We start from the raw sequence: 23,628 nt of genomic DNA on the forward strand, positions 1-23,628 counted from the left end.
CATACCAGTCAGAATTCATGCATTGTACTTGTTTGTTGTATCTCTTTAGTCTCTTAACCTAGAGCAGCTCCCCTCAGCAACCTGCCCTCCCCTCCCCTCTCTGACATTGACTTTTTGAAGAGATGAGGGCAGTTGTCTTGTAAAATCTGTCTCTGGATATGTCTGACTGTTTCCTCATGGTTTGTGTTATGCTCTGCATTTGCTATAAACTGTAAGTGAGAGGTTTGAAGACCAGTTATATTCAGGTTGATGTTTTGGGCAAATCTAGATTTGGGATGCTCTGTGTCCTGTCAGGCAGTCTCCTCTGCTGCGGCTTCGGGTTATGTGAAGATGCTAGATTTTTCCACTGGAAATGTGGACTTCCCACTCTGTGATTAGGAAGTAATCTGTGAGGTGATTTCTGGACATCGTGCAAATAATCCTTTTTTCTGTCAACTTTTTACCAAATGACTTTCAGCATTTATACATAATAACTTGCCTGATTCAATTTTATTAAGAGAGTTTGAAAACTGGAACACCCCCCACCCCCTAGCTTTCTGTCGTTTCTACAGTTACTTTTGGTATTCTGTAAATTCTTCCCACTTCAGCTGGGGAAGGACTACAGTTCTTCCTACAGAAAGCAGAGTAGTTGCTGGATTCTTTGTGTTTAATTATCAGTTTTTAAAGTAAAGATTTGGTAGAGTAGTCATCCCCAGTGGAGGCAAATGATTTATTTATTTATTTTTTCTCTCTCTCTTTCGGGAAGGGTGTCTCACTGTGGATTCATGACTGCTTTTATTCAGTTTTATAATGAGTTATAGTCATTCTTTTTGATGCTCAGATTGTCCCCATTTCCGCAGGAGAGCCCCTTCAGGCTGACCCTCTGGTCTTTGATCACCACCTGCTGTGTCACAGTCCGTCTTCTCATCTTCAGAATGGAGCCCAGAGGTGGGACTGCAGGGCAGAGGGGACGGTCAAAGTACGATGCTCCCATCTCCTGCTGTGCCCGGGACAGGCAGTGCCCAATGATCTCAGCACATCAGGCCCACAGGTCTCTGCTTTCCTTTTGGGGCGGTATTAAAATGAATTGGAAAACTTTTGTCTTCTCTGCTTCTGATTTTTGCATCTCCATGTATTATGTTCCCTGTGGGTGGTTCTTATTATTTGTAGCTTAGATAATCTGTCCATCACCACTCCATCCATGAGCTTTTCTCTCAGTCTTCTCTCTCTTCCCATGTCCTACAGCATTCTATGACCATCTCGATTTTGTCCTGTGTGCCATCAGTGGCATTTTCTGCAGTGCATGTTTCCCCTTTAGCTCCTTACATGTGGATTTTAATTCTGCTGTGGTGTGATTATTTTTGCTTCTTTTTCTAATCACGGCCTGTATCTTAGCTTGTTGTCTTTTAATTTCATCCTCTTCTTATTGGTGCTCCCTGTTCTTGAAAAAAAAATTTTTGATTTTAATTTTTTAATAGAGGCAGTGTCATTCTGCAAAAGCATGCATTTTCTAAAATGGTCTTCTGTTTTCTGTAATAATTCATTTCAGATTTATGTATGTGCTTTATGGTATCTTCAACCTCCCACGTCCACTTTTTTGTTTTTCTTTTGGTTTATCGATCATTGCATTGTGTTTGCGGTCTGCGGGTTTGAACTGCCGTTAGCTGTGTGCTTGGCTCTGGAAAAAATGTGAGTCCCATATGAGACTGGCCTGAGGTCCAGTGCCTTTCCCACCACCTCGGTCTGAGTAGTCGGATGTTTTGGGTCACCTGCAACCCACTTCTGGTTGGCTCTGCTCTTCTGCGTCTGAAGGTGAAGGGTGCCTGATTTGTGGTGGTTTTCCTGAGCCTAGCTCCTTTGGCCCCACTGTAGTGAGGTGCACCGCAGGCTCCAGGATGATCAGTGCTTTGTCCTGGGGGCAAGATGGAAGAGGGTCACTTTCTTTTTCTTTTTCTTTTTTTTAATTTACCATTTAAAATGTATACTTCAGTAGATTAAGTACATTAACAATATTGTGTAACCGTCACTGCTTTTAGTTTCAGAACTTCATGTTAAAACCCCTTCCCCACTAAGTAGTCATTCACTGATCCCCCCTCCTTCCCAGCCCCTGGCAACCACTAATTTGCTTTCCATCTCTGTGTGATTGCTTATTCTGGATATTTCATATAAGTGGAATCACAAAATACGCGTGTGGCCTTTTGTGTCTGGCATCTTTCCCTCACCACAGTGTCTCAGGGTTCACCCCTGTAGTAGCATGTGCCAGTACTTCATTCCTTTTTATGGCTGGATAGTGTTCTGTTGTATAGTTGTGCCACATTTTGTTTCACCTGTTCATCTGTTGATGTATATCTAAATTGCTTCTACTCTTTAGCTATTGTGGATAAAACTGCTATGAATATTACTGTTTGAATGTCTGTTTTCAGTCCTTTTGGGTGTATACCTAGGAAATGGAATTGCTGGTTAATTCTGTGTTTACCTTATTTAGGAACTTGCAGACTTTTTCACAATGGCTGCATCATTTTACATTTCTAACAGCAGTGTTTAAGGGTTTCAATTTCTCCACTCTTGTCAACACTTGTTATTTTCTGTCGTTTTCTGTTTGTTTGTTTTTGTTTTTTGATTATAGCCATCCTGGAGGGTGTGAAATGGTGTCTCATGGTATTGATTTGCATTTCCTTAATGACTAGTGATGTTGAACATCTTTTCATGTGCTTGTTGGCCATTTGTATATCTTCTTTGGAGAAGGGTCTTTCCAGTCTTTTGCCCATTTTAAAATTGAGTTGTTGAGTTGTAAGAGTTCTTTATATATTCTAAATACTAGACACTTATCAGATATTTGATTTGTAAATAATTTCTCCTGATCTGTGGGTTGTCTTTTCACTCTTGATGGTGTCCTTTTATGCACAAAAGTTTTTGATTTTGATGAAGTCCAGTTTATCTGTTTCTTTTTTTGTGCTTTTGGTATCATATTTAAGAAACCGTTGCCAAATCCAAGGTCAAGAAGATTTATGCCTAAGTTTTCTTCTAGGAGTTTCATAATTTTAGCTCTTAGGTTTACTCTTTGATCCATTTTGAGTTAATTTTTGCATATGGAGTGAAGTAGGGGTTCCCCTTCATTCTTTTGCATGTGAGTATCCAGTTGTCCCAGTACCACTGGTTGAGAGGGCCTCTTTTTTCTATTTTATTTTATTTTTATTTATTTTGTTTTTTCTTTATTTTTTATTTTTTGATTTCTTCTTTGTTTTTGTACTTTTTAAAAGTTTTCCTTATTTTTCTCCAAACCCTTGTGTCAGTGGTTGACTTTCAACAGACAGGGAGGGAGGAAGCTGCAAGAGGGCCTCTTTTTTTCAGCTGGATTCTGCCTCTCAAACTATATACCCTGTAATATTTTAAAGCAGCTGAAGAGCTTTTCAGGATTGGTTTGTATTCTTGACCATTTTGGATCGGTCTCAGTAGAGTTCATAAAGTGATTCTTAATATAATCATTCCTATGGATGGTTATGATACATTTACACATTTAAGGGGGTTAAAAAGAAATACCTGCATTTCAGAATTTTTACTGCTGTAGAACTCTTCTACATTTCATGTTCGAGATGTGGAGTCAATTTGAAATAAATACGTTTTACGATTTGGGAAAATCTGAAATAAATACTCCTGTCATTAAATTCAATTCTGGGAAATTATTCTTCATCTCTGTTCTCGCTGTGGTGGCTCAGAGTTTTCATGTACTTTAAGAGGGCGAGTAAAACCTGGGTTTGTCAAGACTGAGGTGTGAGTCTAATTGTCTAAGTGTGGTTGTACTGTCTACTAGCCATACGTGTCTGAGTGTCTCTGTATTTAACCAATATTGTGTATGAGTTGGAATTTTGCTGTTGTGGAAACACGTAGCTGCTTCACCCTTTGGCGGCACAATTGGGGAAGCAATTTGGTGATGTGTGCGAAAAACTCCAAGAAATTGTATACTCTTGACCCAGTGATTCCACCAGCGGACCCTACCCTCAGGGTAGGAAAGTTTGGAAACCATCATGTGCAACATGTTTATTGCATCGTTAAATGTAAGAAATTGCAAACTCTGAAACGCTCCAGTTTGACACCTCAGAGTTAATGACGATCGCTGATGCCTGTTTGGTGCTTGTTCTGCTCTGTGCACATGCACTGTGTGTGGGTGGTCTTTCTTCACCTTCACAACCGTGTGCAGGTTGCCCTGAGGGGGCCAAGTGCCCAGCAGCAGGAGGCCACACAGCTGCAAAGCGGCAGAGCCAGGCGCTGCTCCTGGCCTAATCAGCCTTTCAGGTGATTGAGGAAAGCAGTCCTTCGGGCAGTGCTCTGTGGTGCTGGGGAAATGGAGAGGCAGTGTGTATAGGAGGACTTTCAACCCTGTGCAAAACGCCATGCATAGGAAGTAGGGCAAAGTTTCTAAACTGATGTCAGGGTTTCTGCTAGGTGGTGTGGTTTGGATTATTTTTATTCTTTTCTGCATTTTCTAAAATGAGCATTATTATTTCACAGTAAATAAAACAAAAACAAAAGCATAACATGTTACCTACCCTTCAAGTGAAGATTCCTTACAGTAAGACTGGCTGTCTTGACACAGATGCTGTGTGCTGGTAACAGAAGATAGAGTCTGCCCTCAGTCTCGTCTTTGGAATGTCCTAAGACACAGCTGAACAGTTTGAAACGTTGATCAAAACAATTTAAATTTAAGGAGCCACCTATACAAAGAGGCATGACTTGTGAAAACATAGGATTTAAATTTCATAGTCTCCTAATAAATGTATATATTATATGGAACATTTCAGTTATGTTCCCTTTCATTTAAACTTTTAAATCCTCTGCTGAAAATAAATCTAAACTTATGTAAGCAGAGAGTTCAAGGTCTTGGTATAAATAAGATATAATTTAGCTTGACATTGAGACTAATGTACAAAACACTGTCAGTTTCTTAGGTATGTTCATAATTATGTCAGTGTCCTTAAGCATCTGAATAAATAAAGTAGAAGTAAGCTATAGAGAAAATACAAAAGCAGATCTGGTCACAGTGTATTGTTTGGAAAAGTAGGTTATTCAATAATTTGTGTATTCTATAACCTCACTTTTCTGTTTTATTTACACACTGAAAACACGCTGGAAGGATATCACAGAATGTTAGTTGCAGGTGTTAGCAGTGGCTGGATTCTGAGTATTCAAATAAAGGAAAAGTTACCTCCAGTAAGCCCTGGAGTTGGGTTGTTTAACATTGGACTTTATTTCCACCTAGTATCTGAAAATGGGCAAGGGGACAGTGGGCTGAGCACCTACCTGGGAAGAGGAATTTGAGTGATGATGGTTGGGGCCCTGCTTTACTTTCGTGTAGCACTTTGCAGTGTCTGAGCTGTTTTCTCAGGCATTTTCCGCTCTGTATAGCACCTTCTAAGGGGGATCGACTGATCAGGAAAATGGGGTGAGGGCAGTGGCTGCCTTTAGCGCAAGTAGTAGCAGCTTCAGGCCTTTCGTTCAAGCCTCTGCTTCAGAGCACCCTGTCTGTGCCCCTGTAATGGAAATTTCCAGATGTACACAAAAGTAGGGAGAGGAGTTTAATTAATCACCTGTCTGAACAGTTGTCAGTGTTGTGTCTTTCTTGTGTCGTCTGTCCCCACCCTTGAGCTCTGCTTTTTTCTGAGTATTTAAAGCAAATTCTTAGGGAACCTTTTTCTTTGTGCAAGTATCCCCCTACCAGCATGCAGTTTCCCTAAAGGTCAAGGGTCCTGCCTCTTTCATCATCATATTCTTAGCAGTGCTTGCACTAAGTGTTCAATAAACATTTGTTGAAATAAACAGTGCATTTCATTCTGCAGGTCTGTGGGGAGATGGATTTTACTCTAGGCTTACAGAGGCCCGGTGAGCTTTTGGTACCTTTATGGAGCCTCAGCGTGTGTGTTTGGAGGCCATGTTGTGTGCAGTGGAGATGGTTGTGCCGTGATACGTGGCCCTTAAACACATGAAAAGATGGTCAGCTTAGCTCATGCACGTCTGTCCATGTGTTCACCGTGGAAGAGTGGGAGGATTAGTTATGACTATAGTTTAGTCTTATTTAACTTGTAACAACCAAAGGGAAAAAAAAAAGAAAGAAAACTTTTCCTTAAGTGTACTTTTTTTCCCACTTGGTAACTGAAGCGTGGAGAGAGTTGCAGTCAGATAGACCTGGGTTTGAATCTTACTTCAGTGCCTTCTCTGTAGTCACAGGTCCTCTCTGGACCTCAGTTTCTTCCTAAGTGAAATGGGGTGGTACCTGTTCATGGGGTGGTGAAGACTGAGTGAAGTACTGGCGAGAACTAAGTTCCTGGTGCGGAGAAGGCACTGCACCGACACTGACTCCTGACTCCTTCTCTTCTTGCCCGTTTCTGTGAAATGGGAGAGTTTGTGGGGCCTCCCTTAGGAAGTTGTGCCGATGAAGTGGGGTTGCCTGTGAAAAGCCCTTGGACTTGGGCCAGTGTTAGTTCCTCGGGGTGCTGCCGCCCTGCAGAGGCTGCCCTTCTGTACGAGTCCTTTTTAAAATGACCTACCTCCTTCCCTGTCTGGTCTGCTCCGTCCTTCCCTTCCCTCATAGGTAGCCATTTTTTATTATTTTATTATATTGGTGTGTTCTTCCATTGTTTCTTTTTGAAAATTTAAAAATAATACATGCATAATATGTACCTGTTTGCTTTTATCTCTGTCTACGCCCAGGGACCCACACAAATAGCCTTTTTATAAAAAAGGTTAGCATACTGCACACATGTTCCCCACCTTTCTTTTTTCACTTAATATAATCTGGAGATCATTCCATAGTTGTATAAAGATCTTCCTCATTTCTTTTACAATAGTGGACTCTTTTTGTTTTCTGTATGTACCATAGTTTACTCAACCACTTGGATTTTTTCAGTCTTTTGCTATAATATTTTGCAGCAAGTATCCTTGTACAAACCTCACGTTATATTTTTGTCAGAGTATCTGTGGAATAGGTTCTTTGGCGTGGGCTTGCTGGACCAGAGGGTAGATCACGTATAATTTGCTGGTTTTGCCAGATTCCTGTCCTCAGGGCTCGCCTCATCCTGCATTTGGATCAGCCTGTTTCCCCATGGCCGTGCCCACAGTGTGTGTTGCCTTTTTTTTGGTCAATCTGATGGTGAGAATAATAGTTTAGTTTTAATTTGTTTTTCTCTTATAATGGGCTGGGTTGAGCATCTTTTCATGTGTTTAAGGGCCATTTCAATTTTTTGAGAAATGTACCATTTTAATTTTTTTTTGTGCAATGGCTATGTCATATTTTTCGCCCATTTTTCTGTCAGGATTGTTAGTTTCATCTCAATTTTTAGAACCTTTTTATAGATGAGGGATATTAGCCCTTTATGATATTTTTGCAAAAAGTTTCCCCAGAATTCACAGTGCTGGTCACCAGGTGATTAAGGTCAGTAAGATCAGTAAGACAGCCTTAGCCCTCGGGACTCCCTTGATCTGGTGAGGGAGACAGCTTCAGGATGGAGGGTCACAGACTTGCCAACAAATATTTTTGGCCTGGCTACCTAGGTTCTAGGTTTGAATTTCACATCTTCCATTTGCTAGCCATGTGGCCTTGAGTGAGTTACTTAAGTCTTTTGACCCTCAGTTTCCTACTCTGTAAAATAGGAGTATTACCACATGCCTCCAAAGTTGGTGTGAGGATTAAAAGGTGAAAACGGCCTGTGTGTACTTAGTAGCTATGGTGGGCACTCACTCAGTAAGTGTTTAGAGTAACCTGTCAGCCTTTGGATATGTTGTACATGCCTCTGTTTTGTGAACAGATTGTTTTCTGGTTGTCTCCTGTTTATACATAAAAACCACAGAAGAAGCTTTGAGATAAGAGTCAGGGAGGTCTGACATTTCTTTTGTGGTCTGTTGTTAGCTGTTTAACCTTGGGCAGATTACTCAGTCCCTCAGTGACCAGTTTTCTTATTTGTCAGTCAGAATATTAGAGTCTGTCTCATGGACCGTAAGTGTTTGCTCTATTAAGAAGGCAAATAGATATAAAAATGCTCATGAAAATTTCAAGTGATGTACAGATTTAAAGTAACACGTTTTACTAGCTTCTTTCTGTGGAAACATTTTAATAGTTCTTTTGTGTATTAACTTTTTATGCTACTATCTCCAGTTTTTTTTGGCTTTGAATTTGAGTGGTGTTGCTTAACATAGGTTTATGTAATTTTTTTTGTCAAAGGACTAAGAAGGTTTTAGGACAAGTAGATGGCTGAAGTGAACATTTGGCTAAATTTTCATTCCTTTCTTCTTTTATTTTGTCCCCCACCCCCTTTATTTCCTGGCCTGCCTGCAGCCCCTCTCCCCTTCCCCTCAGGCAGGCTGGTGGTCAGGAAACTGAGGAAATTCTTGCACAGACACTGTTAGCTTCAGCAAGGCTTGCCAGAGATTTTACTTCCATCCTTCTATTAACTTTGTTTTTCCCTTTCTTTTTACATACTACATAACACGTACAGCATAAATGTAAGTTGTGACGCGTGTGACAAGGCCCGTGTGTGTGAACCCGTCCTGCCAGCAAAGCCCTGGGATGCCCCTCCTAGCCCCCTTCTGTGCTTCAGCATGTTTTCGTCACCGTTCGACTTACTGTGCTTCATGCCTTCTGCCACTTTTCCATTCAGTAGTTTCTTTTTCTTTGTTATAGTTTTGCAGGGACTCTTAGAATATTCTGGACGTTCTCTCTGGCTATGGGCACTATTTCACATATCTTCTCCCAGGCTGTGGTTTCTGTTTCTTTGTAAGGTGTCTGATAAACAGAAGTTCTTACTTGGAATAAAGTTGGCTTTAGCAATCTTATAGTTTATGTTTAGTATTTCTGAAATCATATTTAAGAATTTTTTTCCAGTTCTAAGGTCACAAGGAAACTATCCTCTGCTTTTAAAGTTTTACCTTTTGCACTGAATCTGTAGTCCACCTGGAACCCACCTCTATGTGGTGTGGGAGGAACAGGACCAATTGCCTTTCCCCTTAGGTGCCTGGATGTCTCAGCCCCGTTCAGTGAGTGGTCCCCCTGTCCCCCAGCCTGCAAAGCTGCACTGTCACCCATTCCGCTTTCAAGCCTGCAAGTGTTTGTTTCTGGGCTGTGACACCCCAAGTCATTCTTCTGGTACTTTGCTCTAAGGAATAGCTCAGGACATGTGCAGGTAGTCCATTATGGGAATAATCTCTGAAGCACTGTTGATGGTACTGAGCAGGAAACAGTCTAAATGTTCCCACAGTAGGAGTGTGTTGAATGATACATGCACGTCACTGCAGTGAAATGCTGTGCAATGGACAGAAGTATATTCACTAATATGGAAGGCTGTTGACAACACATCACGACAGAAGGAATGGGAAGTTCAAGTGTGGTATGTGCAATACTGGTCCATGTTTATACAAAGAAACATGCAAGTTAAAAAAAACAACCTACCATCTTTGCTTCCTCCCATCTGGGTCACATTCATGGCACTTTGATCTGGCTTTGCCATAGGTCAGGTCACGAGTCTGCTCTGGCAGGTCCTTGGTGACTCCTCGCGGCCTCTGTCTGTGACCTCGCCCCTGCACTTGACCTCAACCGTCATCAGCCATCACCCACGAGGTCTCCTTGGTGCTTTCTCATCTACTTTCCTGGTTTTGTGCCACTTTCTTCTCATCTTCCTCTTTGGACTCTCAACTCTCTCTGCACCCGATGTTGGTGTCCTGGGGTTCCCAGTTCTTTGGGCCTCTTCTTGGTCCATTCCTTTCCCATAAGGGACGTCATTGAGGCATCTCTCCCTTAGACTTTCTCTTACGCCTCAGCCACATTATCTGCTGCAGACTCTCCACTTAGCTCGCCCTGGCATCCCCAGGGCCCTCAGAGTCGGCACGTCCAAGATGAAGCCCACATCCTCCCCGAGGAGACCTCTCCAGTGATCCAGGGCTTCTGTCAATGGTGGGTCTTCTTCTAAACACTGTCATGCCCGTGACCATGTCTCCTTCCTCCCAGGTGCTCCTTGTTGCTGGCTTCCCTTGTATAAGAGTTTCTGGAGTTTGCCTGCCTCCAGGTTTCACCCCTCCTCCTCTCTTCCACATTGTGGCCAAAATCATCTTTCTAAAATGTGCATCCTGAGACACCACCCCCTGATTTGGGGCCCCTGTGACTGACAGGCCTAGCTGTCAGTGACCTGGGCCCTTTGTCACCTTCCTAGCCCTCCTGGGCTCTGTCTGCCGCCTGCAGGAGGCTGTGGACCTCTCTGCCTGGCTGCTCAGACCCCAGCTCATCTGAGACCTGCTCTGGGAAGTCTTCCCTCGCGGGGGAGTTGCTCCCTCCCTGCGCCCTGTGTCCTCCACCCTCTGGCCTGAGCTGTCCCTGGAGCCCTTGGAGCCAGCGCTGCTGCTGCTGCCACGAGTCTGAGAGGGTGTGAAGCGGGGGCGAGGGAGGGGTTTCCCACTGCCTTTGCAGAGAGGGGTCACCCTCCCCCCGACTGGGTGCACATGACTCACAAGGACAGAGGATTCTTGGTGGATGGTGTGTGGGGGTGACCAGGGCTCACGGACCTGTCCTCGCCTTCTCTACCCACTGGTTTGAGGCCTTTATAAGGCATTTCCAGAGCTGCCTTACTAAGTTCTTCATCTGTAAGCAGGATGACTAGAGACTTGAACTTTCCCTGCAGCAGGTGCTCGGGCAGTCTGGCCTGGGTTGGGTGGTCTGTCGGTCCGCAGGTGGCTGTGGCACCCAGGGCCACACTCAGCTCTGGCTGAATACCCTGCCTGGTTCCATCCCTGGAGCCCAGTTTGGGATTTGCGTCTCTCTGTTTGGAGGTGGACAAAAAGCTCGCCTTCCCACTTGCTGCTCTGATTCTCAGTGTCTGTGTGTGTTGCAAATCTGTCCTTCCTTGTCCCTAGTGGTAATGGAGGTGCCCTGGATGGCTTGAAGGACAGAGTTGGCCCTTTTGTTTGTGCAAAGAACTTGACAAAACGATTCTAAGAGCCTGGCTGACCAGCATAAGCGAGCCTCACTGGGTCTGGGTTTTGACTTCTGGCTCTCTGCTCTGTTGGGCGTGAGGAGGAGCCCTGCCAGCTGCGCGGTGTTTCCTGTGGGTGCTGCTTACAGGCTGCCAGATGTAAAACACAGCAGATTAGTCAGGGGTGTTCTTTTCTTGACCACTTGTAGTTCATTGCTTTTGACTGAGTGTTAAAAATATTCTGCAGCACATCTAGTCTTCATGAGCAGTGAATAGGAGAAGAAATGTAGTTTCTGAGAAAGCTTCAAAGAAATACTGGTCTTTATCTTTTCCCCAGCCTTTTCCGCTGAAACCCACCAGAGTCTTTTTCTGAGCACTCTTGTTCTATAAATAGAACCACAGCTCTCCTTGGGTAGCCCAAGATCACAGCTCTCATCCGCTTTCTGAAAGATTTGTGTGTGTGTGTGTGTGTGTGTTGGAGTAGATTTTGTTTTAATTTTGTTTTTTCTTTTTTTGTGTGATGTGTAGTGGGAGATACAGGAAAAATACTCTAGCATTTATTCTTTAAGGATAACTTCTGATAACTTTTCTGGATCTGAGCTTGTTGGTTTTGTTGTCTTTTTTTTTTTTCTTTCTTTATTAATTTGCATTTGGGAAAGAGATGGAAGCGATTACTTCCCCGGCAGAGGTAAGGAAGATGTTTAAGGGTGAGGAGAGGTGCCTTGGTTTGTGGGCGGGTCCTGTGGGGTCCAGAGGAAAGGCTCTCCTGGAGGGTGGGACAGGTGTCGTAGATCTGCACCGCTGTGCACAGACGTAGCTGTGCAGCCTTTGAAGAGCACATTGAAATGGCATCACCATGTGTACTTGGGTCTGAAAGGAACATTAGGAAACAACCTTGCAGTTCTTCTGTGTTGCAGACTGGTTTCTACCTGAAGCTCCTGGGACCAGAGGTTGGGAGCTTGCTCTCCGCCTTGGGTTGGCCTTGCTCTGGTTTGGCATGGGTCTCTTCCCTTGCTCATTGGGTGATGTGTTCCTTTCTCCTCCTTAATTACCTGGGAGGATGGCAGGTGACCGCCTCAGAAAGAAACATGAAGGTATACGCTGCAGAATGAGTAGGGCAGTTCCTCAGTAATTTTTCCCCAGAGTTGATTGTCTAGGGAGTTGGAGAGGGTTGCTGTTTGAACTGCTAGGCCAGCCTTGACAGCACAGATCCCATGGTGCCTGGCAGGTGCAGCCCACCCTGTCCAGGACACTACTGGGGACATCTTATGGCGGGGACGAGAGGAGGAGCAGCGCTGCCTGTGTCCCCGGACACCCAGGATCCCTGGAGTGCAGGGCTGGGGTCCTGGTGCACAGCCAGGAGCTGGTGGTGTGTCTTCAGTGTTCTCTAATAGGGGTAACACTGCATCCTGAGTTCCGTTCCCTCCTCCATTAGGAGTGGGCGGATGGAGGGACCGACCGCACAGTACAGTGATCTGTCCTTGCCTTCTGACATGTTTGGGTGACATAGGGTTTCTGTGTCTGGTTTCATCTTATGTCATGTTAAGTGGTCAAAGATGCCCAAGTGCTTCACACAGCTACTTAAAAAGTTACCTAAAGTGCACAACCATATGGGATTAAGTAATTAAACCAAAGCTTCTCTGAACCGCTATTCTTGTCTTTGAGCAGAACTTTTGTACATTCTACCTCCATTCCACAGTGAGACTCCGTGTAGCATGGACATTGGTTAGGTGTATGCAGATGCTGAGAGCCTGGCTCTTGTGTCATTGCGTCTTGTTTATTAGTTTTGACTGTTAGTGGCTCTGAGTGGTTCACCATGTGTAATGATCAGGAAGGTCCTTGAGTATGTAACTTGTACGTGTGTGTAGGGCTCCCTCGTCCCATTCGACACAGTGTGAGAGGAAACAGCTCCGGGAGAAGCCATGCCCCATTCTTGGCTTTGACTGAGCTGAGTGGAGTGTACTGCTGTTCACTTTGTGTTCCCATTTGGTGGTGGGCTGATTAGATTTTGGGATGTGGAGGTTTTATTGACTTTGGCATTGGCACTTTTGTGTGTCACGGTATGGGTAGATGTGTGTGCCCGGCCTGTGAACGGGTGAGGGCTGAGGGGGGCAGGCCTCGAGTTGCGTTGAACCCCACAGCAACCTACATCGGCAGTTTTGGCAACAGGATCCTGAGAAATGGCAGAAGGCCAGGGAACACGGAGACGAGGCCAAGAATAGCTGAGAAATACCAAATATTGAAGCCAGAGAGCACACCGGCCCCGGGCTGCTTATGGTGGTCCTGCGAGCCATGGTGCCCTTTCTGCAGACCTCCCCCCACGCCCCGCGCCCCCCGCCTCGCCCAGCCCCTCATGTGCAAGGCACACTGTGGGCCTCTGATGCCCCTTGCCGCTCAGGCATGCCATCACCCCCTGGAGAATTGTCACCCTCCCCCAGCTGCGTGCTCAGCCTGTCCATAGGTCAGGGTCTGGGGAGAGTGTGAGAAATAGTTCTGTTAGGCTCTTCCGTGCGAGACTCGAGTGCACTGGACCGGCAGTAGATGAGCACACAGCACTGGGAAAACACATGCTCATGAATCAATTTCTTTGCTTTCAGACTGTCATCAAAGAGGGGATGCTGACCAAACAGAACAATTCATTCCAGCGATCAAAAAGGAGGTACTTTAAGCTTCGAGGGCGAACACTGTACTACGCAAAAACTGCCAAGGTGAGATGCAGTGGAGGAGGCTTGATGGGAGGAAACCATCTGAGCAGCTGCGGGGGAGGCTGGGTACCGGGTCTCACTGGAGGAGATCTTCGATTCTTAGACCTGTTATTTCGAAGTGAGTTTTGTAGTACTCTAGGGTGCTGGGTTTTATTTGTCTTAAGTGTGTTTTATTTCTTATAAGCATTCTTTTTTGTTCATTTTCTTTTTCTTTAATGACATAGGTCACCAGTGGGGAAAGGAGAAAAGGTCACAGAAATAACCACATTACAGTTGGATATCTTTTTTTTTTTTTTTGAGAAGATTGGGGGTTATGAGCTTAAAAATCTCTTATTACAGACTAAATATCTTTTTAAAAAATTATTTATTTATTTATTATGGAGGCACTGGGGATTGAATTCAGGACCTCGTGCATGCGAAGCATGCCCTCTACCACTGGAGCTATATACCCTCTCCCACATATATCTTTTTAAAAAGCCACTTTATTGAGGTATGATTGGCTTACAAAAAGCTATACAGATATTTACTGTATACAGCTTGATGAGTTTGGAGATAACTATGTATCTGTGAAACTAATTAAAAGCATTTTTGAAGTATATTGGGCTTCCTGCTGCGTGAATAGAAATGTGACATTTTTATCTCTAGGCTTTGTGGCCATGATCTGTTTTCCTATGTGCCGTCTTGTATGTCAGGTTTAAAGCTGGAATCAGTGGGCAGATGCCAGTGAAGGAGGAGCCAGTGAGAGTCCCTGAATCATTGCCCTGTGTAGGTGACTGTGGTGGCACACACTTCAAATACCAGTGTGTCTGCAAACCTGGTTTTTGGCGTTCTAAATTCTAGTCTTTTTGTATCAGTATTGCGGTCAATACTGATATTTTGTTATTTAAAAACCTATAATCTGAATCAGTTACGTTTTGAGATGTACCCCTAATGAGTTAGTGTATTAAAATTTGAAATTGAGCAGAGCAACTTTTTTAGAAAGGATTCTGACCACATCCTTCATTTAAAAAAAAACAAACTTTATGGTTATTTTAGTTCGGGGGCCGGGGTGTGGGGGCGTGTTACTTAAAAGGCTGAGTCTCTTTTTTCAGTTGTTAGTGTTTCCTCCAGGGGTTCCTGATGGAGTCCTCTTAGAGGGGACAGTAAGGTAAGCAGGCAGAGGGGGCTGAGATGGGGGGACTTGGGAGACAGAGAAGAGGAAAATGGGGGGAGGTCCCAGGCCTGGCTCCCACCCCTTCTCCTGGAGCCTGACTGTCTCTCCAGGGCTAGACTCTTTATGCTCTGCTCCCTTGTTTTCTTTCATCGCTGGACCCCTTCTACCTGGATCAATCTCTTTCCCTTGAATCATCTATTTTAGCTGGGACCTTTCCCCCTAGTGTGTGAGCTGGAGAGACTAAAGCCCAAGGGACAGGGGACCCTCAGCCTGGACCTTGCTCTCTCAGGCAGACATGTGTGAAGACCTATTTTTTGGCTCCACTGATGCAATCACTAATGAACTCCCTGGGCTAAAAAATTTTTTGGATCTATACCTATGAGCTCTGTGCTTTGTCAGAAGCCGGTAGGGTGAACTCACTCTGTGTTCGTTTAGTCCTCACGCACTTGACTGGGGGCGAGGGGGAGTGATGGGCAGCCCAGGGCCAGGGCTTCGAAAAGTACCCACCCCGTGGTGCCTTAGCCCATGCTGACCATGGTCCCTGTGTCTCTCTCCAGTCGATCATATTTGATGAGGTGGACCTGACAGATGCCAGTGTGGCTGAATCCAGCACGAAAAACGTCAACAACAGCTTTACAGTGAGTCTCTGGATGCACACTTTTCTTGATTCTTCACCACGTTTGGTTTTCCTGTTGAATTTGAACAGATATATATGAGCAGTTCAGACTTTCTGTCCTTTCCTCTCTGATTGGAACAATTCCTGGTAAATTTTAAGTTTAATTCTCAAAATAGTACTGTAGTTGGAGAATAACTGAGAATTTGGCACATTAAGCACAAATGAACGAGAGAGTCCAAATGAAATTTTTAACATGTTGAGGCTTACATTTCCTTAACAGTTTTGCACAGAGGTTTGTTTTTCATGATTGTTATAGAAGATTTGGGAAATACAGAAAAGTATGTTGAAGCAGGTAAAAAAACGACCGTAATTCAGCCATCTCGAGATATAGAATGTTGCTATTTTAGTGTGTTTCTTTTCTTTTAAAAACTGTCTCCTCACCCCCCTCCCCCTTTCCATTTATAGAAGTTATGCTGTACTTTCTGCAAAAGTTTTAAATGCATAAAGTCATGTGACCTCTCTACCCAGAGGCAATCAAGTGCTCACTTTAGAGTGTTCATCTTTAGTTCTAAAAATCTGTGTCTTCACCCACGTACACCATGAAATTATGGTGATTCCTTTGTTTTACACCTTTTTTTTTCCTCTTGACAATTTATGGTGGATATTTTCCTGTGTTGATTGATCTAAATGTTCATCATATTTTCTAATGGCTGCACAGCATCTCTTGTATGACTTTATAGTTTTTCCATTGGGGGCTGACTTTAAAATCTACTGTGTAAGTTATGACTCTAACAGGATGAATGAGATGTTTTAAAGTATGTTTCTTTATGGTATTAAGCTATCCTATCTAGAAATACAGTGTGCTACCTAACTTTTTTCAGTTCTTTTATAACAGTCAAGGTAGATAATTTTCTTCATGTTTAGGATCTAACATTTTGGGTTAGTGTTAGTTTCAGGTATTTTTAGATTTTGTTTTATTTATTTATTTCTGGATTAATTGTTGACATTGCTGCTACGAATGGGATTTTCCTTCCTCCATTTAAACTTCTGCTTATTTTGTTTTGATGTAATTAACTGCTTTTGGTTTTTTTCCTGATGGTCTCTCTTATTTTATTCCTCATTTTACTTGGACTATTTTTACTTTTCTGCATTAGTTTTATTGTTTACTCACTGGGTGGAGAGAAACCTTTTTAAACTACGTAAATGGATTTTTTTTTTATTTGTGGCATTTAGAGTTTTTAATAGGAAGACGTGTTGAATTTCATTGGAATGCTTTGAACATTAATTTAGATGATCAATTTGGTTTTGGATATTTGTACACTTCCTAATAATTTTTCCTGGTAATTTTTTTTGGTTCATTTTTTGTTTTTTCAAATCAAATGGTATGTTTATTGGCTGTCTGTTATTCAGTGAGGTGAAAAGATCTCAATGTGGGACACTCTTAAGTCTCATTCTGGCTTCCAGTTGTACCGAAAAACCTGTGACAGGTGCACAGGCTGGCAGTCAGTGGACAACTGAGGCAAACTGCCGCCGGTTCACATTTCTACAGTGATTCATTCCACGGGTTTAGAGAACTTTTCTTTTTTTCCTGGTAATGTTGAATGTAACAACATACATTCGGATTTAGAATTTTCTGACAGCGTGTATGTGCTTTTCTTTGGGTAGGAGGTAGCCTTTGTTGTGTTTTGATTTCAGAGTTAAACTAGCCCCGTAAGATTCATGTGGTAACTTTCCATGACTTTATGTGTTCTGGAACATTTTTATAGCTTTAGAACTGATTATTTCTTGAAAGTTTGAGAGAACTTACTTTCAGGCAGGTAATAAGGCTATGAATAACCCTAAAAGGTTTATTTTTACTTTTTGACCATATGAGCTTTTTCACTTCTTGAGTCCGTTTTTGTAATTTACTTTCCCGCTTATTCCACACCTTCAAATTTAGTAGCGCGTATTATTTACTCTTTAAACATACATGTCTCTGGTGAGATCCACTTTCACATTTTTAATTTTACTTGTTTAGCTTTTGTTTTTCTTGTCATATTTCTTAAACTCAATCAATTTTGTTTTGTTTTTTAAGAGAACCAATTCTGGATTATTGATCAATTCAATTTTTCTGTTACCTAAATCAATTTCTTCAGTTATATTTTTTCCTCTGCTTTTCACAACTTTTAAAAACAATTTATTTATTGCCTTGTTTTTATTTTCACATGTATAAATAATATAAAACATGAAGGATTCAGAATTTAACTCTGAGTGCCTTTCTGTTCACATTCTAAAATTCCGAAAGTTGTTTTTTCTCCCAGTAGAAAAATCTTATTAAAGATGAATTACTTTTTTGATCATTCAAGGTCACTGAAGAAAATTTTAAAGTATATAAATAAAAATAGGAAATTAAAACCATCCGTATTCCTGTTACCCAAAGATACCTAATAATATATATTGATTGGTTATTCTCACCAAATGCATTTATAAGTATAGTTTTTAACCTTCTGTCTTCACTTAACAATGAACTTTTTACCTTATCATAAAATATCCTTCAAAATCTTGTTTATAAATGTTGTACAGTATTTCATCGTGTAAATGTATAAGTTTATTTTACCTATCCCTGTATTCTGTTCTTCCTGTTTTAGGTAACTTGGTACACAGATCCTTTTGTACATTTCTGATTATTTCCATAGCATAAGTTCTTAGAAGTGGAACCCCATTTGAGGTAGAAAGCATGAATTTTAAAAAGACTTTTGAAAAATAAATGAGGTACTAATACATGTTACAACTTAGATGTGCCTTGAATACATTGTGCTGAATGAGAGAAGCCAGACATGAAAGACTACATATTTTATGATCCCATTTATATGAACTACACAATAGTCAAATCTATAGAGACAGTAGATTAGTGGTTTCTAGAGGCGGTGGGAAGGATGAGTGTTAATGGGTACCGGATTTTAGTTGCAGTGGGAGTGTGACACAATGTTCTAAAATTAGATAGTGGTGATGGTTGCACAACTTTATGAATGTGCTGAAAACCACTGACTTTTATACTGTGAAAGGGTGAATTGTATGGGAATTACATCTCCATAAAAAATAGTCTGGCACTAGGCTTTGGTACTACATAAGTTACTACAGAGCTTTGTCAGCCTGATTGAAGAATGAACCCTGATTTATGTACTGTCTCTATGGGAAAGTGTGTTCCGAGGGCCACATAATTGACTTCTAGATGTTGCACCCGTCTTGTGTTGGGGAACCCTCTGGAACTCCATTCATGCCGGGTAGTCATGGGTGATTCCCAGCCCTCAGGGCAGAGGCACTGGTCTTTCACATTTATTGTAGGTTTTTGTTAGTGCTGTCAAAACTGCTTTTTTACCTGAGGATATGCTGCAAAGACAAGAGAAAGATTCATACTGAGGTTCCCCAGAAACATTCCACGATAAGGAATCTCATCCCCGAGCAATCTGTAATGGGGTCTGGGATTTGGGGATAAACAAGGAGTGTTTGGAGCCAGTTGACTGGTGCCCAGTTCCCCCAGGCATACTTCCATAGAGAGTCAGTGAGTTCTGGGCACTTTCCCACTCCTAACTCCCTGCAGTATTTACCATGTGAACTCTGAACCTGTCACTTCCTGTTCGACAGGCTGCAGGAATCTGTGTGCAAATCCTAGAAGGCAGGGCCTGGCCTTGGACTTGGCCAGTGTCTGGCCCATGCGCTCAGGGAAGTGAGTGCAGAATGAATGAATGTATTTGCCCAGAAGCTGCTACATTTCCTGGAATATCTCATTTGGTTTTCTAGCTATTCCAGCAGTAATTTCCAAGTTCTATAACTTCTACAAAAATTGCATGCCTGTTACTAGGCAGTGAAAAAGTTGCTGTTGTCATGAATCAACCAACAGATGGGAACCTTTTGTAGCTGGAAAAGAATGAGGAAATTTGCTCCACATTAGAAAATACTCCACTTTTATTCCTCCCTAAAATGGCCAAAGAACCATATTATAAAGAGCTAAGGACCCAAGGGACAAGAGGCTTCCAAAGGAGGTGGGGGCGGATATTTGGGGGAGTGGAGAGATTTTTAGACAGGCTTGATGGAAGAAATGGTACAAATGAGATTTATGTAGCCAGAGAGGGGTCTGCTTGTCTTCCATTCTTTAAGAACAAAGTGAAGCTGGGATGCAGCTAAAGACAGAGGCCTGCCTTCAGATTCTTGATAGGTGGGGCTGTGGCCGTGGAAACTTTCAGCAGGTGGGGAGCAGAGCAGTCAGTGTCCTCTGCATTCTCACCGTCGAGTGGGGTCCCTACAAGGCCCGAAATACAGCAGCAAGAAGAGAAGGGGAAACGCCAGCTTCCCATCCTAGCCTCTGCATACATACATGAAATTGTATGTTTTTGATTATTAAACATGTTGATATTAATCTATGAAAACTTAAAATCTTTTGGTATATTATTGCCAAATTGCCTTTAGAAGTTGTAACAATGAAGTAGTTTTTCCCTATCCTTTTGCAAATACCATGTGTTAAAATTTTAGAACATCTTTGCCACTTTAATGGTATAAAAATGGTAATTTGTTTTATTTCTTTGGTTATCAAAGTAAGGTCGAACATTTCTCATACTCCATTGGCCATTTGTATTTGTAATTTCTCTAGGAATTGATTTTTCATGTGTTTTGGGATAGTCAGCTCTGTATTTTGGGGGTTCAAAATTCCTCTGTTCTCTCTCTGTTTGTCTATCAATTTGCCCTCTTTGGCTGTCCTTGTTTTAGTGGTCTTTTTTTTTTTTTTTTCAAACTAGATTTCATACACTGACAATGGGCAAAAATTGTCAGGTAAAAATGCTTCTCATTTTCCACTTATATTTCTTTTCTTCCCGTTATCTGTTTTAAAATTATTTTCAGCCTTATCACCGAATTTACAGATTTGAGCCAAAGGTATATTTTAACTACCGTAACTCTGCAGAGAAGTTTGTCAAAGCAGCATTTCTGCTTTGCTGCAACTTTCTATATTTTAAAAACATTTAAAAATTGAAATAATGGTTTCCAAACTGGAAAGTGCACAAATGTATGTAGAGAGCTTGGGTGTGTAACCGCCACCCAGATCAAGAGATGGAACGTGTCCAGCCCCTAGAACCTCGCCTCGTGATCTTGCCCAGTTGTTACCACCCCCAACCCTGACCCTGGCACGTAACGACCATCCTGACTTCTGTTACTGTAGATTCATTCTGACTGTTTTAGATATTGATGTAAATAGACTCATATTTTGTGTCTGCTTCTGATCTGTGTATTTCCTAATTTCATGGCATTTCTAGTCGTATTGTTACTGATTTCTAGCTTAATTCTACTATGATCAGAGAACATATTCTGTATGATTTCAGTCCTTGAAAGTTGTTGAGACTTTCTTTATGACCCAGTAAATAAATGGTCACTTTTCATAAATGTTCCATGTGCATCTGAATAGAACTTGGATTTGATAATAATTGTTGAAAGTTGATTAGGACAAAAGCTTAATCATTTTTCTCACATCTTTTATAACCTTCTGACTTATTTTTCTGCTTGTTTTGTTAGTTACTGAGTGAGATTTATAAAATTTCTACCGTGATTGTGGGCTTACCTGTTTTCTTTTGTTATTCTGTTAATTTTTGCTTTATATATTTAGAGGCTTATTATTATACAGATTTAGAATTATTTTATATTCTTACTAGATTGACCCTTTTATTAGAAAATAACTTTTTATTTCTCTTAATGTTTTTTGACTTAAAGTTTGCTTTGATGTTACTATAGCTACAATAAATAGCTTTATTTTGGTTAGTAATTGTAAGTACTGGTATATAATTTTCCATTCTTTTACTTTGAACCTTTTTGTTTATATTTAGGATGTATCTCTTGTAAGCAGCATATAGTTGTGTCGTTTTATAAATTTTCTGACTATTGGATTGTTTAATTGGATGAGGTATTCAGGATTATGTTTTTTAATCTGAACTTAGTTTTAGGTACTCTGTATTTGGGTACAAATCCATCATATATATTACTTGTTCTCTGTCTCACATTTTATGTTTTTTTTCACATCTTTCTTTCTAAAATGGATGAATTATTTAGTTTTCTCTTCTAACTTGCTTCATATACGTTATTTTAGTGCATATTTTACAGATGGCAGAATACATCCTTGACTTACTACATTCTAATATAGATAGTACTTTTAGTGCTTCCTAGACAATGCAAGCATCTTAGAGCATTTAAACTCTCTATACTCTTCATTGTAATAGAAATTATAATTGGAATTACAATTTGTGGTACTTAAAAAGGAAAACTCTATACTTGCCTCTCGCCTTTCTGCTGGTCTGTTGTATATTTTAATTTTCACATGCATTTGAAATCTCATAGGCCATTATTATGCAGTCAGCAGTCATTTAGATTTACAGAGAATATTTGCCCTTTCTGTTTCCCTTCATTTCTTTTTCTTTTTTAAAATTATTATTATTATTTTTTGGTGGGGGAGGTAATTAGGTTTATTTATTTATTTATCTTGATAGAGGCACTGGGGACTGAACCCAGGACCTTGTGCATGTAAGTGCACATTTCACTACAGAGCTATACCCTCCCCTGCCACCCGCCCTTCATTTCTTTCTGTATTTCTGTGATCTATTTAGGGTAATATTCCTTCTGTGAAAAATTCTCTTTAGTATTCCTTTAGTATTAGTTTCTGTTTTGTTTTGGTTATTTCATCTTTTTGAAGGATGGTTTTGCTTATTATTTATCTCTTATTTTCTTTCAGCAATCTGAAAATGTCATTCCATTGTACAGTAACTTCCATTATTTTTGTTAAAAGTAATTGTCAGTCCTGTTGTTGTTCCTTGGATGGTAATACACATTTTCCTCTCTCTGACTACGTTTAAGATTTTTCTTTTTCTTTGGCATTGTGCTGTATTACTATGATTTTTCCAGGCATGTTTTTTTTTTGTATTTGTCTTGCTTAGTGTTCCTAGCACTTCTGAAATCTGTAAATATATGTCCCTTCTGTTGTCAGTTTTGGGGAAGTCCTGCTTATTACCTCTTAAGGTATTGCTTCTACCCATTAATTTTTCCTCTTATTCTGGGACTTTTATGTTAAATCTTTTTACTGTGTTCTGTATTTTCTTAAACTCTTTAAAAAATATTTTCTGTTCTCTTCATTCTGGTTTTATCATTGCTATCTTTCTTCTGATGTTCTTCAGGTGTTTCTTGTCTGTGTTGAACCCATCTTTTGAGTTTTGTTTTATTTTAATTGAGGTACCATCAGTTATAATGTGTCAATTTCTGGAATACAGCACAGTGCCCCTGTTGTGCATATACATACATATATTCATTTTCATATCATCTGTTGAGTTTTTAATTCCAGTTATTTTTTTTCAGCTCTAGAATTTTCATTTTTTTTTAAAGGTTTCTAGTTCCATGCCAGAGTCTTCTCAGTTTTGTGTGTTATTTCATTGAACATATTAAGCATATTTATTTTAAAGTCCATGCCTGAAAACTCAAATATCTGGTTCATCTCTGGTTTTTGTTTTCATTGCCTGGCTGTTCTCTTGTTTTGTTCCTTTAGTCCGTCCTCCTGGTGTGCCTGTTAATTTTGGCCGACAGACACTGAAAAATCATGAGGACAGTTTCAGGCTCAGGATGATGCTGTGCTCTCTTCCCTCAGAGAGGGTTAACTTGTGCTCCTGGCAGGTGGGCAGGGGAGCAGCCGATCATCTTAAATCCAGTCTGTGATGGAGCTGATTTGAAGCTTGGCCTCTGCTTCTGGGGGTGACTCCTTCAGGAGTCTCAGCTGTAGGTTTGAGGTTTCCTGTGGGCTCTGAGTTCCAGCGCTTCCCCAGGCCTGTGGATTTGCCCAGGGCTCAGTTCACCTTCTTGACCTCTTTGGCTTTCAGTTCTGAATCGGCAGTTGTCACTAGTTTAATTTATTCTGTATCTTGTCACTGATGTTAAGATCACTCGTTATAGGATGTGAGAAATGTTAGATACCATTTGCTTGAAAGAGAATGTATTTACTGTAGGGAATAAAATTTGGTCTTTATTGCAGCCTAAGAAATTTGTTGCTCAGGTCTTAGGATCTACTTGGTCTTCCATAGACTGCTGATGGGGAGTTAGTCTCTTTCAGGGCAATTACATGTGCCATTTTATTCTTGTATTTCTAACAGTTTTCCTCTTGTCTATTTTTGAAGCTCTTTTAAGCATCTGAATGTTCAGACCCTCACTACTGAATCATCATTTATT

General features: G+C 41.3%; 1 protein-coding gene across 4 annotated transcripts in view; it reads left to right on the forward strand.

Moving 5' to 3' along the window:
• The window catches only part of DGKD (diacylglycerol kinase delta), a 102,034-nt gene that overhangs the window by 12,499 nt on the left and 65,907 nt on the right, over nt 1–23,628 (forward strand). For all 4 annotated transcript variants that reach the window (XM_031452442.2, XM_064485273.1, XM_064485276.1 and 1 more), the window contains exons 2-3: nt 13,526–13,636; nt 15,344–15,424. In XM_031452442.2, the coding sequence (XP_031308302.2) occupies nt 13,526–13,636; nt 15,344–15,424 (192 nt within the window). The remainder of the gene's footprint in view (nt 1–13,525; nt 13,637–15,343; nt 15,425–23,628) is intronic.

Source organism: Camelus dromedarius, chromosome 4 (assembly GCF_036321535.1).
Source record: "Camelus dromedarius isolate mCamDro1 chromosome 4, mCamDro1.pat, whole genome shotgun sequence".
Lineage (NCBI taxonomy): Eukaryota > Metazoa > Chordata > Mammalia > Artiodactyla > Camelidae > Camelus > Camelus dromedarius.